Source organism: Conger conger, chromosome 2 (genome assembly GCF_963514075.1).
Source record: "Conger conger chromosome 2, fConCon1.1, whole genome shotgun sequence".
In the NCBI taxonomy this organism is placed as follows: Eukaryota; Metazoa; Chordata; class Actinopteri; order Anguilliformes; family Congridae; genus Conger; species Conger conger.
Window position 1 is genome coordinate 70,904,978 of NC_083761.1, and position 15,481 is coordinate 70,920,458.

At 46.1% G+C, this 15,481-nt stretch overlaps 1 protein-coding gene across 3 annotated transcripts in view; it reads left to right on the forward strand.

Annotated features, from left to right (window-relative positions):
- Nucleotides 1–15,481, forward strand: part of pkn1a (protein kinase N1a) — a 48,058-nt gene that overhangs the window by 10,693 nt on the left and 21,884 nt on the right. The window contains exon 1 of one of the 3 annotated variants that reach the window (XM_061227785.1): nt 12,676–12,990. The exons of 1 other annotated variant lie outside the window; for it this stretch is intronic. In XM_061227785.1, the coding sequence (XP_061083769.1) occupies nt 12,913–12,990 (78 nt within the window). In that variant the 5' untranslated portion in view covers nt 12,676–12,912. Of the gene's footprint in view, nt 1–12,675; nt 12,991–13,495; nt 14,026–15,481 lie in introns of those variants that run through there. One more of the 3 variants, XM_061227776.1, reaches the window with a different exon arrangement.

The following is a 15,481-nucleotide window of genomic DNA, read 5'->3' on the forward strand; positions in this document are numbered from 1 at the left end:
GGCAGTGATAACTGTTTTGCAATATCATTTGATAGTTGGTGAGGTAGATGATGTGTTTTCTTTGATATGTGTTTTTCAGTAAGAGTGAAGTCACATAGCCACGTGTATACATCTGCACTGCACTCCTGCCCAGGAATTCAGAGCACAGGCTATTTTGTGATATTTGGGCGTAGAGCGGGCACTGGGAGAGGGAGTGAGGTATTAGTCACAGCTGATCTGCTTCACATTTGAATGGGTCTGTTGTAATATCCCTGCCCTGCTTTAGCCTGGGTCTGCAGCACGGGGCCGTCTGCTCCAGCACTGCACCGGGACCTTCATTATCAGGTAGACCTGAACACCAGCCAATCATGTGGCAGCTAAATGCATGAAATCATGCAGACATGGTCAAGAGGTTCAGCTGTTTTTCAGACCAAATGTCAGAATGGGGAAGAAATATGATCTCAGTGACTTTGATCATGGAATGATTATTGGTGCCAGACAGGGTGTATGAGTCTAAAAAAATAAGTCTAATAAATACCTAATGCGTATATATACACACACGCATGCACACGTGTACACATACACACATGCACAGAGACACACATATATATACATACATGCATACACATGCATGCACAGACACATATACACGTGTACACACACGCACGTACGCACAGACACATGCATACACACAGACACACACATGAGGTCACACGTACGCACAGACACTCATGCAGACACACACACAGACTCAAGGGTGAACCTGTTGCAGAATTCACAGAGGATTTGGAAGGAGCGAGGCGGGAATTGCACGTCTGTCCCGGGTTATTACGTGTTCAGACGGGCATTAGGAAAGCCAGCCATACAGAGTGCTGTACTGGATAAGCCCAGGCTTTGACAGTGCTTCAGTCGTACAGTGGGCGAGTGCAACAGTGTAACTTAAATACAATGCACTTTAGCCCAGCCCCGGCCCGGCCCCTGGTGCTAGCCGGGTGGACCTTCGCACAATGAGAGCATTCATGTCCGTTTGCCCTGCTCCAGCTGTAGACGGATGGTAAATGCTTCTCACACACTGGGGTTCCCCCGCCCCCCCCCCCCCCCCCCCCCTCTTTGGCCGTCCTGTGCTTACAGCAGGCCGGCGTTTAATACACTGTGTGTTTATTCAGTCAGAACCCAGGCCCTTTATCTCTCTGTGTGCGGTCCCAGGGCATCCGGGTCCAGCTCGCAGGTCGGGGTCACCGACTCAGAGCTGCAGTGACGAGTAGATGAGGTCAAAGGTCATAGGCTAGAGCTGATCTTGGGATGACATGTGACGGGATCGTCACCAGAACAAATTAGAATTTTTCTCATGTGCATTTTCTCCAGAATTCTCCCTGGATTGCAAAAAAGAAAAAGAAAAGTCTTGTGTATTAGTCTTGTAATGAGACTTTTTGAAGTAACTTTTTGCTTGACGAGTGGAATTGTCTTACCCCATTGGCAAATCTTGAAATAAGTCAAACTCTCATTGCAATCTTTTTGTCTTATTTAGCAAAAAAGTCATTGAAATAAGATTTTAAGTCTAAATATAAGACTAAATTGCTTGTTGACTTCTTTTTTATTGGACTGCAGTTCACTTTACTGATGTGTTTTGGCCACTGCATGCATTTGCATGGGTGGTTTCATGGGAAGATTTGAGTTTTCATGATATTGATGGTAACTGACTTACATCTGACTATTTAACTATGTCTTGGTTTTTAATTGTCGTGTGTGTGTGTGTGTGTGTGTGTGTTTGTTGTTTGAATGACATTGCCTCACTGGAAAGAGGTCATGTTTGCCTGTCTTTAGTCGACTTTACAAAAAGTACAGAGATAATACAGAAGACTTCTCTTCTAAGGCCTGTATTATGAAAACATGGATTTGAATGCTGTGTACACAACGTTCAGGTGGCAGTGCCCTGGCACAGCCCTAAAAGCAGGCAGTATGCTGTAATGCTGAGCAGTTTGTTCAATAGAGCTCTCTTTGGTAATTCAGTTAACACACAACCCCCTCTGCCCAGCAACACAAAACTAAAGTGAGTACCCCCCCTCTCTCCCCCCTCCCCAGAGACACTCTGCCTTTGTCCCAGCCCTCGCTGCCAAAATAAAGCCCCCATTCCCCTCCCCCCTCTGTTCTGTTCTCTTACAGAGACATTGAATCAGGGTTTAAGGTTACAGTTTAGTCATGTCTCTGCGCTTTGTAGCTCAGGGCTGGGTCAGAAACACAAACAGTGACGTCAGTTAAGGAGGTGCTGGGAACATTAGCTACAAGTTGAAAAGCGCTCCCTGCTCCTCTCCTTTCCACTCTTCCCCCTCACTGGGGCTGTTACATTGTCCTACCCCTCACTGGGGCTGTTACACTTTGTCCTACGCCCTCACTGGGGCTGTTACACTCTGTCCTACCCCTCACTGGGGCTGTTACCCTCTGTCCTACCCCTCACTGGGGCTGTTACGCTCTGTTCTACCCCTCACTGGGGCTGTTACCCTCTGTCCTACCCCTCACTGGGGCTGTTACGCTCTGTCCTACCCCTCGCTGGGGCTGTTACCCTCTGTCGTACGCCCTCACTGGGGCTGTTACACTCTGTCCTACCCCTCACTGGGGCTGTTACACTCTGTCCTACCCCTCACTGGGGCTGTTACGCTCTGTCCTACCCCTCACTGGGGCTGTTACACTCTGTCCTACCCCTCACTGAGGCTGTTACACTCTGGTTGTTGACGGTTGGCTTATCAGCTGCTTCTGAATAGTCTAATGAGTGTATTCAATCACTTCCATAGTGCAGGTATAAGAAAGCTTTCAGTATCTAGTCTTGATTCCTTGACAGTCAAGGGAACCATTATGAGGCTGAGAAATAAGACAAAAACTGTGGGCCTTATGTTGTCAAACGCCAATAACAGACCCCAAAGGCAATCAAATACTTAGAATTCAATCTCATTTATTGCTTCCAGTGTGCTGGACCAAAGGAGCAGAAATAGAAAAACAGTCTGTCTAAATACATACAGACTGTACTGTTTGTGTGTGTGTGTATATATATGTGTGTGTTTGTGTGTGAGTGTGCCTGTATGTGTGTTTGTGTGTATGTGTGTCTGTGTACATGTGTTTGTGTTTGTGTATATGTGTGTGTGTTTGTGTATGTGCAAGCGTGTGTATGTGTATTTGTGTGTATATGTGTATGTGTGAGTGTGTGTGTTTGCGTGTGTGTGTCTGTGTTTGTGTGTGTATGTGTATATGTGTGTGCATGTATGTGTGTCTGTGTTTATCTGTGTGTGTGTGTTTCGGCCCTCTGTCTTTAGCTCCCTCTGTTTTCTCCTCCCTCTGCTCGCTGGTGTTCCCACACACGTCCCTGCGTCTGTCTGTGCCTCTCCTCTCTCCAAGAAACCCCCGAGGAAGCTCTTGGGGACAGGAAGGAAGGAGAGAAAGAGGGAGGAAGGAAACGAGGGTGAAACAGGAGGAATATCTGGAGAAATAGGAGACGGTGGGGGTGGGTGGAGCTGGAGAAGGTGGAGGGGGGAGGTGAAGGCTACTGGATGTCAGAGTTTGGTGCAATGGGGTAGTTAAAAGGTAGTATCAGTGAGTGTACCTGCCTCTAACCCTACAGAGCTTAGTGACACTGTGAGGCTGTGTGTGGGAACCAGAATAGGCTGTGAACCCCGGACAGGCTGACAATAATCATCCAAAAACAGGCCCCTGCTCTCCCTCTCCACACCACCGACTTTCAGATGATGTCAGCGAAGAGGAATCTCTGGAATTCTTCCAGAATTGTCTTGATGCGATTGTCGGCGATCCGGGAGCGGAGCTGAAGCGCGATTGGCTGGATGGCCTTTGGAAGCCACTCGACGGCCCGGTGTCCTTGTGCCACTGCACTCTGAACAGTGCTGCTCTGTGCGCGGGTGCTAGCTCCACCTCCACGGGCTGCCGGCCGGGATTGTCATTGTAATTAGGGGGGGGTGGGGGGTGGTTATTGAGTGCACAGCTAAATGACTCCTGACTTCTCCGGAGAGTCAGCCTCTGGTCTTGTTTTATTCATAACTCTGTTGCTCTCTGTCTATTATTCATCCATACTCGCCCATCTCTGTCACCTCCCTTCAAAGCAGCTCAATTCCACTTTGACTCTCTGGGCTGTTTATTTTAGTTGTCGCGTGTAAACAGAAGTTTGGGGCAGAGCGGCGGCAGGGTTGGGTGATAATTGGAATTCTGAGTCTGTCCTTCAGGCTCCAGCCTGTTTAGGGGGACTGAATAGAACCTCCTTTTGGGGGGTTACTGTGTGATCGAAATGAACACAGGCCAACTCTTCTCTCTCTTTTTTCTTTTTTTTCCCCCTGTTGCCATTTTGTCACTCTGAACAGAACTAGACCAACTGGACCAATGGACCAAAAAGCTTCCCAGCCTTTCTATTTGTGTTTCCATCCCTTGTGTTTACTTCACAGTACGTTCATAGATCTATGCCCCCCCTCCCCCCCCACTGCCGTGAAGCCCAGCCAATCAAGGGAAAGCAAGAGGTATTCTTTTTTAACAGGATGTCAGACAGTTCAACCGTATAGAAAACAGAAGATTAAATGGTTCTTTATGGAATCAGCAGTGTTGCAAATGGTGAGCTCATTTCGCCAGTGGTGTTCTGTGTGTCTCTGTCATTATGTATTGAGATTAGTGTGCTTCTAGCTTTACAGAATTGCAAAAAAGACTCTTTGCTGGCAACTTCATTATGGCTGTTGCTTACTGTAGGCCTCTGTCTAGCGCTCAACACCAGTGTTTAAGCTGCCTCCAATTAAGATGAGGGCTTTTGCAGTTGTGGCTAAATTGAATTCAAAGTGGTTAGATTGTTTCCTGCAAAAGCTAGTGTTTGTTGCATTTGTTTAACTTACTTGCACAAAGTGCGTGAATGCTGTACATGAACGCGTGATCTTTATCTATACAGACAAGCAATTATCTCTAGCAAGCAATAGCAAGAGTACGAATCTAGATGTAAACACATATTGCAGCCAGCTAAGGGGATAACATTGAGATATTTCACCAATACTACCATTCTTCTGTGCGATTTCCACTAGCTGGTTGTCAAGCACCTTTCCCAAGAGTTTCTATCTTGCTTACAGACAACAGCTTCAATGTGCAGCTTAATAGCTAGTACCTGCCTTGCTACATGTGCTGAGGTAGCCCAGTTCTACTCCACATAGCTCTAGTTCAGACCTGGGTTTAAACCATAACAGTGAACAAGCACCTGTTAACCACTTGGACCAGGAACTGTGGGTCAGGAACAATAGTTAGGACTTTTCTTGCATGTTCAGGAAGCACTCATGTGCAGGAAGTTCCTCCAATATGGAACTCTGTGACATCATGTTAGATCCCACCCAAGAAGAAGCTGAAGTCTCCAGTGATGACATCATTACCAAGCTGAAGCAGGTTGACATTAGACATACCAAAGCCTCACATTGTCATTGACAGAGAAATGGTTTCCTTTGGAAGGTTTTTGACTTTACTTGCATTAAACTGATCAATATTTTTTTTATGTCTTTTTTTATTTGCAGTAGACGGCTTTACAATTTGAGTAAAAGAACATATTTGCCTTTGCCTGCACTATTCCTTAGTACTAATTACAATTTCAAACCATAAAATCTGCCATATTCAATGAAATAAATGAATATTTGGAGACTGGTTTTCTAATTCACAAACGTACTATTTATTTGTAAAAAGCCTTATACAATATGTTGTCAAAACAATCTGCTAAACTACATTCTTCCCTTTTAAACCCATAGCATATGGCTATTGCCATAGGCTAGGCCTATATTAAGTTACATTACACATTTGATGAGAACTGGAGAGAGGGTATTGATGACTCCATTTTAAAGTTGGGAATCCTAAACTGTTTGAGGAGGGGGAACGTACATTAGCCACCTGGGACTGCTGTCCAAAATAATTACGTGCCTTAAGAAAGACATTTCCTAAAATACCTCTGTAGCTTTAGTTGTGTTTAGGTTGAGACATTCCTACAAAACATCTGTTCACCACGGGGTCTGTTTCAACATGGCTTTGCATTTAAACAGAAGTTGTAAAAAAACATTAAGTTCAACAACAAGGTTTCAGCACTGATCAGGCCCCACTGAGCATCCACACAGCAAGTGTTCCTTTTCAATGCTCCAGTTTTACTGAAATAGGTCATTTTAAGAAAAACTACTTTTCAGTCATGTCTCAGTATTGGTGTGAAGAGGAAATTGGATTGGATTTGCCCACCGGAATCAATATTGCCTTTCAACAAAGCGAATTTCCCGAAAATTGATTTAGAGCTTGTCATTTTAAAACAAAGATGTGTTTCTTCCACGTCTTTGCATTGCAGCTCAGTTGGGCTTAGAAAATTGGAATGAAGGTGGCTTTTTCACAGCAACAAAATGGGTTTTTGAAAGGCACTTCCGCTGATTGAAGCCTGGCAACATTTCAATACTGTATTGAAAATTAATGACACATTAATTAAATCACTTTTACCTTAATTACAGTGCGGCTGCCGTGTTCTGGCACATTGTGTGACACCGTTCTTCAGCGACTGATTTGCTAGTTTCCAGTGTACAGCAGGGCTATTCAAAGTAGCGGATCAAATGCTGAAAATGCAACCCATCACAGGTGTACACTTGCCCCTTTGGCACTTGAGCTTGATATGAATAAAAAAAATCATATTCAGGTTCATCAGAAATGGACTGTGTAAAAAAAAATCTCCATGCGTTCAGTGCATTTTTCACGAAGGTATCCACTTTGTGTGAACACATGTAAAACTCATCTTATTTGTACTTTTCATAAATAGTACAGGCGGCACGGATGGTGCAGTGGGTAGCACTGCCGCCTCACAGCAAGGAGGTCCTGGGTACGAATCCCCGTCGGCCGGGACCTCTCTGTGTGGAGTTTGCATGTTCTCCCCGTGTCTGCGTGGGTTTCCTCTGGGTACTCCGGTTTCCTCCCACAGTCCAAAGACATGCAGGTCAGGCTGATTGGAGAGTCTAAATTGCCCGTAGGTATGAGTGTGTGAGTGAATGGTGTGTGTGCCCTGCGATGGACTGGCGACCTGTCCAGGGTGTATTCCTGCCTTTCGCCCAATGTATGCTGAGATAGGCTCCAGCCCCCCTGCGACCCTGTTCAGGATAAGCGGGTTAAGATAATGGATGGATGGATGGATAAATAGTACATGGAAAAAGTATTTGGCCAGTATGCAGGTTTTAAAAAAAGAACCTGTCCCTCTGGAAGAAGCGGTTGCAGAGCAGTGTTCTATTTGTGCATGGAGTTTTGGCTCTGAACAATACTCGGGCTGCTTAATGATTCATGATGCTGCATGATAATGGCCCTGTGGGGAGGGGGAGACTTGAGCGTTCTGATTTATTTTATATTGCTGAAATTTTGCTGCAAATGGGCCAAGACTGTTGCGAAATAACAAGGCTATAATGAGGTATTAGAGTTACTTTGAATGATTTTACTTTTGTGCAATTGCATTTAATTTACATTGCAGCCGTTTGGCAGACGCTTTCATCCAGAGTGACGTTCTACAAGGTGCTTAACCGTAAGCAGGGACAAGTGTGCTGACAACCCTAGAGGGAAGTACAGTTCCAAGTGCTAGAATTGACCACATAGATAAGATAACTTGGACCCTGCATTGTACATTATCTGATGAGAACCATCAAAGAAGCAAATCGGTTTAAAGACATTTATTCGTATGGAGAGACTTTATAAGTCCATCGTTCCACAGATGCAGTCTAAATTCAAAAGGTGATTGGCAGGGTTCTGCCACAGTTACACAAGGTCTGTAGTCAGTGGCTGTGTACCCTCTTGAAGCTAATTAGCCAGTATCAGATGCTAATTGGTTGTAGAGGCCGTGAATATTTGATGGGGGAGTCACTGTAAGTACTGCCCAGTAGGAGGTGCTCTTCCCCATTAAGTGGTTCTTACAAGCTTTTAACCGTCTCTCCTGTGGTAACTGACAACACACAATGAAATCAATCCGTGTTGCAAAACGTGGAAGACCAACCAGATCAATTCAACACCGCATATCATTTTGTTGATGTTTCAACACAGCCCTTTTCTGGCAGTTGAGGAAATGAACTCTCAACCGACTTTACACCTCCAGCAAATCCTACCCAGTTCAATACATTACAGACCAAAAGCATTGATATATCACTGATGACTGTGCACCTCTGCTACCTGTTTTCACACTTATTCTAATTACGCAGAGTAAGCCTATATTCAGCTTTTTGTGCCAAGGGCGTCTTTCGTTCCTGTGGATGTTTTGTTGCCTTCCCGGCGGTGATCGATGTGCTGTATGTGTCAGCAGCCTTTACCTTGTGTGTAGTGCTGAGAGCTGAAGCAGATGTCTAACCATGTAGGGAATTTCCCCCAAAGTGACCCTGAAGGAGACAGAGGGGATTTTCTATTTATAGCGCCAGCCACGCTGGCCTGCCATTAAATCTTCATTAAAGGGAGCGGTTTTAGGCACACCATCGCTACATACTGTCGGAGAGAGAGCTAGTTTGAATGTCAGTTTGATGTCAGTTTGGTATGTTTGAGTGGAAAGGCTTGTATGTAGCACTGTGAATGTGTGTGGGCAGCTGTGTGTGTGTGTGTGTGTGTGTGTATGTGTGTGTGTGAATTAACGTGTGCTATTATATTGTTGATGAGTAGCCATGCGCAATTATTAATACACAGCCACATGATACAGCGATTAGCCTACGTTGTGAGTGTGAATGCACATCATGGCTGCCTTACAAAGTTAATTTATTTACTCATAGAGTTGTTTGAGTGTGCTATAAAGTTTGATATGAGTGTCGCTGTCCCTTCATGTGGCATTGTGTGACATATTCAGTGTGAGTGTTTATTTATACAAATCAGTCTTTATGTGTGTTATAATTCCTTAGCTGTAATTCTGTCTCAAATAAAGAAAAGATTTGGCAGTCTGGCTGAAAGTCTCCTCTGTTTCATAGTCAGACATAATCATAGCTTCAGCTTCATTTTTAAGTAGCTTTGCTAATGTTAGGCATGCTATAATACAGTTTGTGTGATAGGCTAGCCCTTGGCCTGGCTATCTGCAGTTAAACCTTCCTGTCTGGTCCTTTAAGAGTTTGAATTCTGTACCTGCACAATATAAAAACAGATTTTTATATTTTTACTTTAATTTAAGAAGAATTCATATAAAATTCATCTCATAATAGAGAGTATATAGCTTTTGGAGGCATACAACTCCTGTTCAGACTGCGTTAGAGTCATGTGATTGCCTCTACACCAGCCATTGTAAAACCGGCTGGTTTTCTGAAATTCGTGTAAGTCTCTGAAGGACGCTTCATCGCATACAAAACATATCCCAATGGAAATAAATAACTGAACAGTACATAATAATATCCAAAAACTTGAGTGAACTGTCCCTTTAAGGGAGCTGTAATCTCCCAGATTGTCTCTCTTATGTCGAACAGTTGCGTCGTGTTTTTGGAGGGCCTCGAGCACGTGTGAGGGAGAGAGAGAGAGTGTGAGAGAGAGAGAGAGAGCGTGTGTGAGAGAGAGAGAGAGAGAGAGAGAGAGAGAGAATGATCTTACTGGTCTCATACTCGCAGATGGTGCTCCCTAGGAGATTTGGTGACATACATGGTGACAGCTTTGGCCAGCGTGCATGCGGACCCACCAGCCTCAGAGATGGGAGGGGGGAGGGTCCAGGAAGTGAACAGTCTTATGAAATCCTTTGTTGCCAGTTGTCCTGCTGTCTGTATAAAGTGGGCCCCTTTCTGTGAAACATTAGAAGTAGATTCCCCGCATGTAGATTCTCTTCCTCTTCTGGTGCATAACTGTAGCTCGGTTTCTGCTTGTGTGCAGCCTGCAGCTCTGGGGAATGAGGACATATGGAGCCTTCTCTGAGCTCGCTGGGCTGCGAGGCGTGTGTGTGTGTGTGTGCGTGTGCGCGAGTATGTGTGTGCGCGCGCGAGTATGTGTGTGCGTGCGTGTGTCTGTGCATATGTGTCCGCGTGTTTGCGTGTCTGTCTGTGTTTGCAGACTGTGTGTGCTCCCTCTCTCCCGTGTAGGTGTGTTGCTGCCTTGGCAGTTAGCCTCTGTGTTCTGTGAGGTCTTGCTTGTCGCCATCCAGTTGTTGATGTCGAAGGTGTGGCATGGTTATTACAGTCTGCCTGGGTAGGAGCCTGGAAAAATCATGCGATTTGTGCTGACTGACAGCTCTGATCTAGAGCGCTGTGACTGACAGGTGGCTGACTGATCCGTGGTACAGACAGTAGACTGACCTCCAGCAATAACTGACAGGCGACTGATCTGCTGACTGATGTGGCTGTCACAGTGATCAGCAGTCTGTTGCCCTTCATCCTCCTGGCAAACGTTAGCGTGACAGACAGGCGCCATGACAGACACGCTGACTAACGTGTTGTCTCATCGTGTGTCACAACAGACTTTTTAAGCACATGTCTGTATGTCCCTCAGGAGTCCAGCCGTGACCAACTATCGTAACGTGACTGACTTCTGGCAGAACGTACCTTGCCGGATATTTAAAAATATACACAGCTGCATTATATTGCCTTCTTCACCACTCCTGCTGTCTCCAGCTTGGTGTAATTACTGTATTGTCATTTGAGGATTTCCATTCCTGGCTCGGAATCCTTTACCACCAACCTGCCCCAAATACTCTCTGAGCTGACTGTTGTCTAGGAACAGAAAATGGGGGTGAAATGAGTGGCGCAGGTGAGCTGTGGTTTGAGAGCTTTGTCAGGGGGGCGGGTTGCTGATCATCTCTGTCTCTTTCTTGTACTCTGACGCACTTCCTGGCTCTGATGACCGATGCTCCACTTCCTCCTCCACTGCGTCCCCTTGCTCTGGCCTCTGCACTGTGTTCGTGACAGGTGCGACCGTGCCCACAGTCTGTGTTTGCAGTGCGAGAGAGTCGGGCCCTTGTTTGAACTGGCTGAGTCTGGGACGAGACTGGTTTTATGGTCCCAGTATTGTGTGCACAACGCACAAGTGGTGTGTAAATGATAGGAGGGAGGAAACTCTCTGCACATTTGAATACTGTAATACTATCCTGCTGACCTTTCTCGCGGCTGTGCAGCCTGTGCACTGCCAGCCTGTATCAGAACATTCTCTGGGTCATACTGTGTCACACAACACAGAGCGCACTCAGGGTCACACTGTGTCACACAGAGCGCACTCAGGGTTATACTGTGTCATACAGAGCGTACTCAGGGTTATACTGTGTCACACAGGGCAGCCTCAGAGTCATACTGTGTCACATAGAGCACACTCAGGGTCACACTGTGTCACACATAGTGTCCTTAGAGTCATACTGTGTCACACAGAGTGTCCTCAGAGTCATACTGTGTCACACAGAGTGTCCTCAGAGTCATACTGTGTCACACAGAGTGTCCTCAGGGTCATACTGTGTCACACATAGTGTCCTCAGGGTCATACTGTATCGCACATTGTGTCCTCAGAGTCATACTGTGTCACACAGAGTGTCCTCAGAGTCATACTGTGTCACACAGAGTGTCCTCAGGGTCATACTGTGTCACACAGAGTGTCCTCAGAGTCATACTGTGTCACACAGAGTGTCCTCAGAGTCATACTGTGTCACACAGAGTGTCCTCAGGGTCATACTGTGTCACACATAGTGTCCTCAGGGTCATACTGTATCGCACATTGTGTCCTCAGAGTCATACTGTGTCACACAGAGTGTCCTCAGAGTCATACTGTGTCACACAGAGTGTCCTCTGAGTCATACTGTGTCACACAGAGTGTCCTCAGAGTCATACTGTGTCACACAGAGTGTCCTCAGGGTCATACTGTGTCACACAGAGTGTCCTCAGAGTCATACTGTGTCACACATAGTGTCCTCAGAGTCATACTGTGTCACACATAGTGTCCTCAGAGTCATACTGTGTCACACAGAGTGTCCTCAGGGTCATACTGTGTCACACAGAGTGTCCTCAGGGTCATACTGTGTCACACAGAGTGTCCTCAGAGTCATACTGTGTCACACAGAGTGTCCTCAGGGTCATACTGTGTCACACAGAGTGTCCTCAGAGTCATACTGTGTCACACAGAGTGTCCTCAGGGTCATACTGTGTCACACAGGTGAGAGGCAGAGCTGTGTTGCAGCTCCAGGGAAGGTTCCGGACCACCTTCCCCTCCCCCACCCCACTCCTTATCTCCTTAACTCCAGTCAGCCAGTAAGTATGAGTAACACAGGGAGCCTCTCTTATCAGCTGTTTGTGTGTGTGTGTATGTGTGTGTATGTGTTTCTGGTCTGACAACACGTGATGTGAAATCTCTGCTCTAAGATGAGATACTTACACACACAGTCTGAAGTCTAAACAGTCGAAAAGCAGCGGTCGTTCCTCCCTTCCAGGCAGCAGTAGGTGATTCTCTTTACTAAGGGGCAAGGTTGGTTGCAAGCCCTCGCCCACATGGTCTATGCCTGCTTATCTCCGTTTAGCACACGGTCTTCAGCAGATTTACGTGAGGCTGTTAGGCGAGGCCAAGCAGCGTTGTGTTTGGGTTACTGAGCATGAAGGCCTGCAGCAGGAAGGAAGCTGTGTGGCTCTGCTTTACTCTCTTACAAAACCAAACCGTTTGGTGTGTGCGCGTCTGCATGTGTGTGCGTCTGCCTGTGTGCGTGTCGTTGTGTGTGCGCGTGCTTCTGTTCTCTCGCTCTCGCTCTGGGTTTAAAACAGTAGAGGAAGAAGCGGGGTGGGGTCAGTCTCTCTCACTCGCGCTCTCTGGTTTCCTGTGCGTTTCAGGACTTCTCCCTTTTTTCTGTAGCCTTTTCTGCGGCCTTTCGGGTTCCTGACTGAAAGAGAGAGCGGTCTGGATTTGAGGAGGCAGAGATAAGGACTGTTTTTGTTTCGGGGCTGGGTGGGGAGGAAGAGTTTGGCAGCGATACGGTGCAGCGGCGAGGGGGAGGGTGGAGCCATGGCCAGCGAGGGATGCGTGTCGGAGTGCCCCACTGAGGACCGCAGAGTCCCTGACACGGGGGAAGTGGAGTCCGCGGTAGGAATGGGGGGGTCAGGGCTTGGCTACGGCATTGGGGGGGTGGGGGGGGGGGGGGGGGGGGTTCTGGCTACTGCTTCACAGGCCTGCCTTGTACTTCCTCCAAAGCCTCCATCTTATTTCTTTGATGTCTATTCTCTGAGCCTCAGTTTATTTTTTCAAAGCTGTTCAAAGTTGTGTTCTGTTTGTGTTTTTGTCATGTACAAAGTAACTCGTCCTTTCAACGGCTGCTGCGCTCCATCGCTGTCGTTTCACACGTCGGTCACCTGACTTTCTTTTTCTTCTGCCTTTTTTTCGCACTCTGTTCTTTATTCGCCCTCCTCATTTCGCTCTGTCCCGCGGTTCTCTTTGTTCCTCCCTTTCTACAGGACCGCGGTTTAACCGTGTTTTTGTTTTTTTGTCTGCTCCTTGTGACATTGTGGGGTGCAGGTGTTTTCCGTGCCCTGGCGTCTCGCTGCCGTAGCGAGGCCTTCTGTGGCCTCTGGTCATTGTCTGTTCCTGAACATCCCTGGGATTATGTGATTTTAAAATTAATCCTGAGAGTGAAATGGAGAAAGCTCGATGGCCGGGGAACATGAAGACAGCTCATGAACGACATACACTTGAAATAGAGTGCAGGTTTAGCTGTAGTTCAGCCCTCTGGGAAAGTACGGTTAACTCGCTGCTGGTCATTTTCTTTTAGATTACATTTTTATGTTCATGTTTGTGTGCGAGTGTCTGTGCGTGTGCGTACGAGAGTTTGTATAGGTTTCTTTGTGTATGTGTGTGCAAGAATGTGTCTAAGGGTTGGGCAGTATCCGGATTTTCACACTCATACCATCATTGATGAATATTGCAGTATTATGGTCAACTATTTTAATGGTGTCAGCTGAAAAATGTTGGCATATTAACACATTTGTAGTCCTACCAGGGGTTCATAACTATGTTATTATGTTTGTAGAAAAGAAAGAGTCAATTGATGCACTTGTTTATTCCTGCATGACAGCGCCTTTGGATTTGCATTTTCCTCTCGGCACACGTGAATGGGATATGCAGGTTTGTTTCTTTTTAGCTCTGTACTTTTTCATAATATATGTTTTTACATTACGGGCTTTTAGCAGACATTCTTATGCAGAGCTACTTAACCCAACCTTTTGCAGCCTTTTACATAGTATCCATTTATACAGCTTCATATACTATATACTGAAGCAGTTCAAGTTAAATACCATGCTCAGGGGTACAGTGCTACCTGGGAATTATCCCTAGTCTATCCATGTAGCTAGCTAGCTAGCTATAAAAACATTTTGGCTAACAGTGTGCTTGCACTATAGCACTGTCTCCATAGAAACTCTCTCCATAATAACAAGGGGATATCAGTGGCCCAATGCAATGGCTTAAATGTATTTAGATGCTTACTGTATGAAATATTAAAACGGCATTGTTATGAAATGTGTAATTTTTCAAATTTCATATAAAATGCAGGAAGGTCAAGTGTCAAAAGGCAGGAACATAATGTGGCACATCTGGTCAACCTTGGTGTCAGTGGAGCAAAACGAAACTAAAATAAACTGGTTTTAAATCATTTATTTGTCCACTGCAGACTGAGTCAGGCCGTATACTCACATGTGCTTGATGATTCTTTTGCCATCACCAAAGTCTATTGGTCTCCCTCTGGGTTTTGGTTCCCATTTGTAATGTGGTATATACTGTGTATATAGTGTGTGTACATGTGTGTGTACGTGCATGTGTTTGTGTGTATGTGTGCGTGCGTGTGTCTGTGTGTATGTACGTGTGTACGTGCATGAGTGTGTTCGTGTGTGTGTGTGTGTATGTGTGCGTGCGTGCGTGCGTGCGTGCGCGCGCGCGCGTGTGTGTGTGTGTACGTGTGTGTGTGTGTGCATAGCTCAAGCATGAGGCAGAGTGACTGGCAGTGAGACTGTTTATAATCTCTGTCAGCTGGAAGGGCTGTGTGCAGCCCCCCTCTCAATGACTCACTGGCGGTGCCATCCATTGCTCAGCTGTGTAACAGTATGTTTCTCCTCTTCGTAGGAATGAAGGGAAAAAAATTTGCTAATAGACTTTTTTATTTTTGGACCAGTTGGTGACTGTCTTTGACTAATTACTATTTTCTCTGACTAAGTACCTCCTTTAATCCAGATGCACAATGTAGTTTGAACCAAAAGAATGAAACAACATTGTTTAATCGGAACTTTGTGTAATCGGAAGTCTCTGTTGAGTGTGAAGTACGCGACAAAATGGAGGCTTTATCAGTGAAAACGCATCATTGCTCTCCGGAAAAGACGATGACACAAAAAAAAAAAAAACCAAGCCGTTCACAGTTTGTGCAGTCCAAAGAAGCGCAGCGTTAAACGTAGGTCAAAATATCCAGAGGTTTGGGTGTCTCGGTGGCGCAGCCTGTAGAGCACTGACCGCATGCTCATTGCGAGCCGCGATGTCGGCGGTTCGAATCCGACCGTCTGACATTTGTCGCATGTCTTCCCCTCTCTCTCGC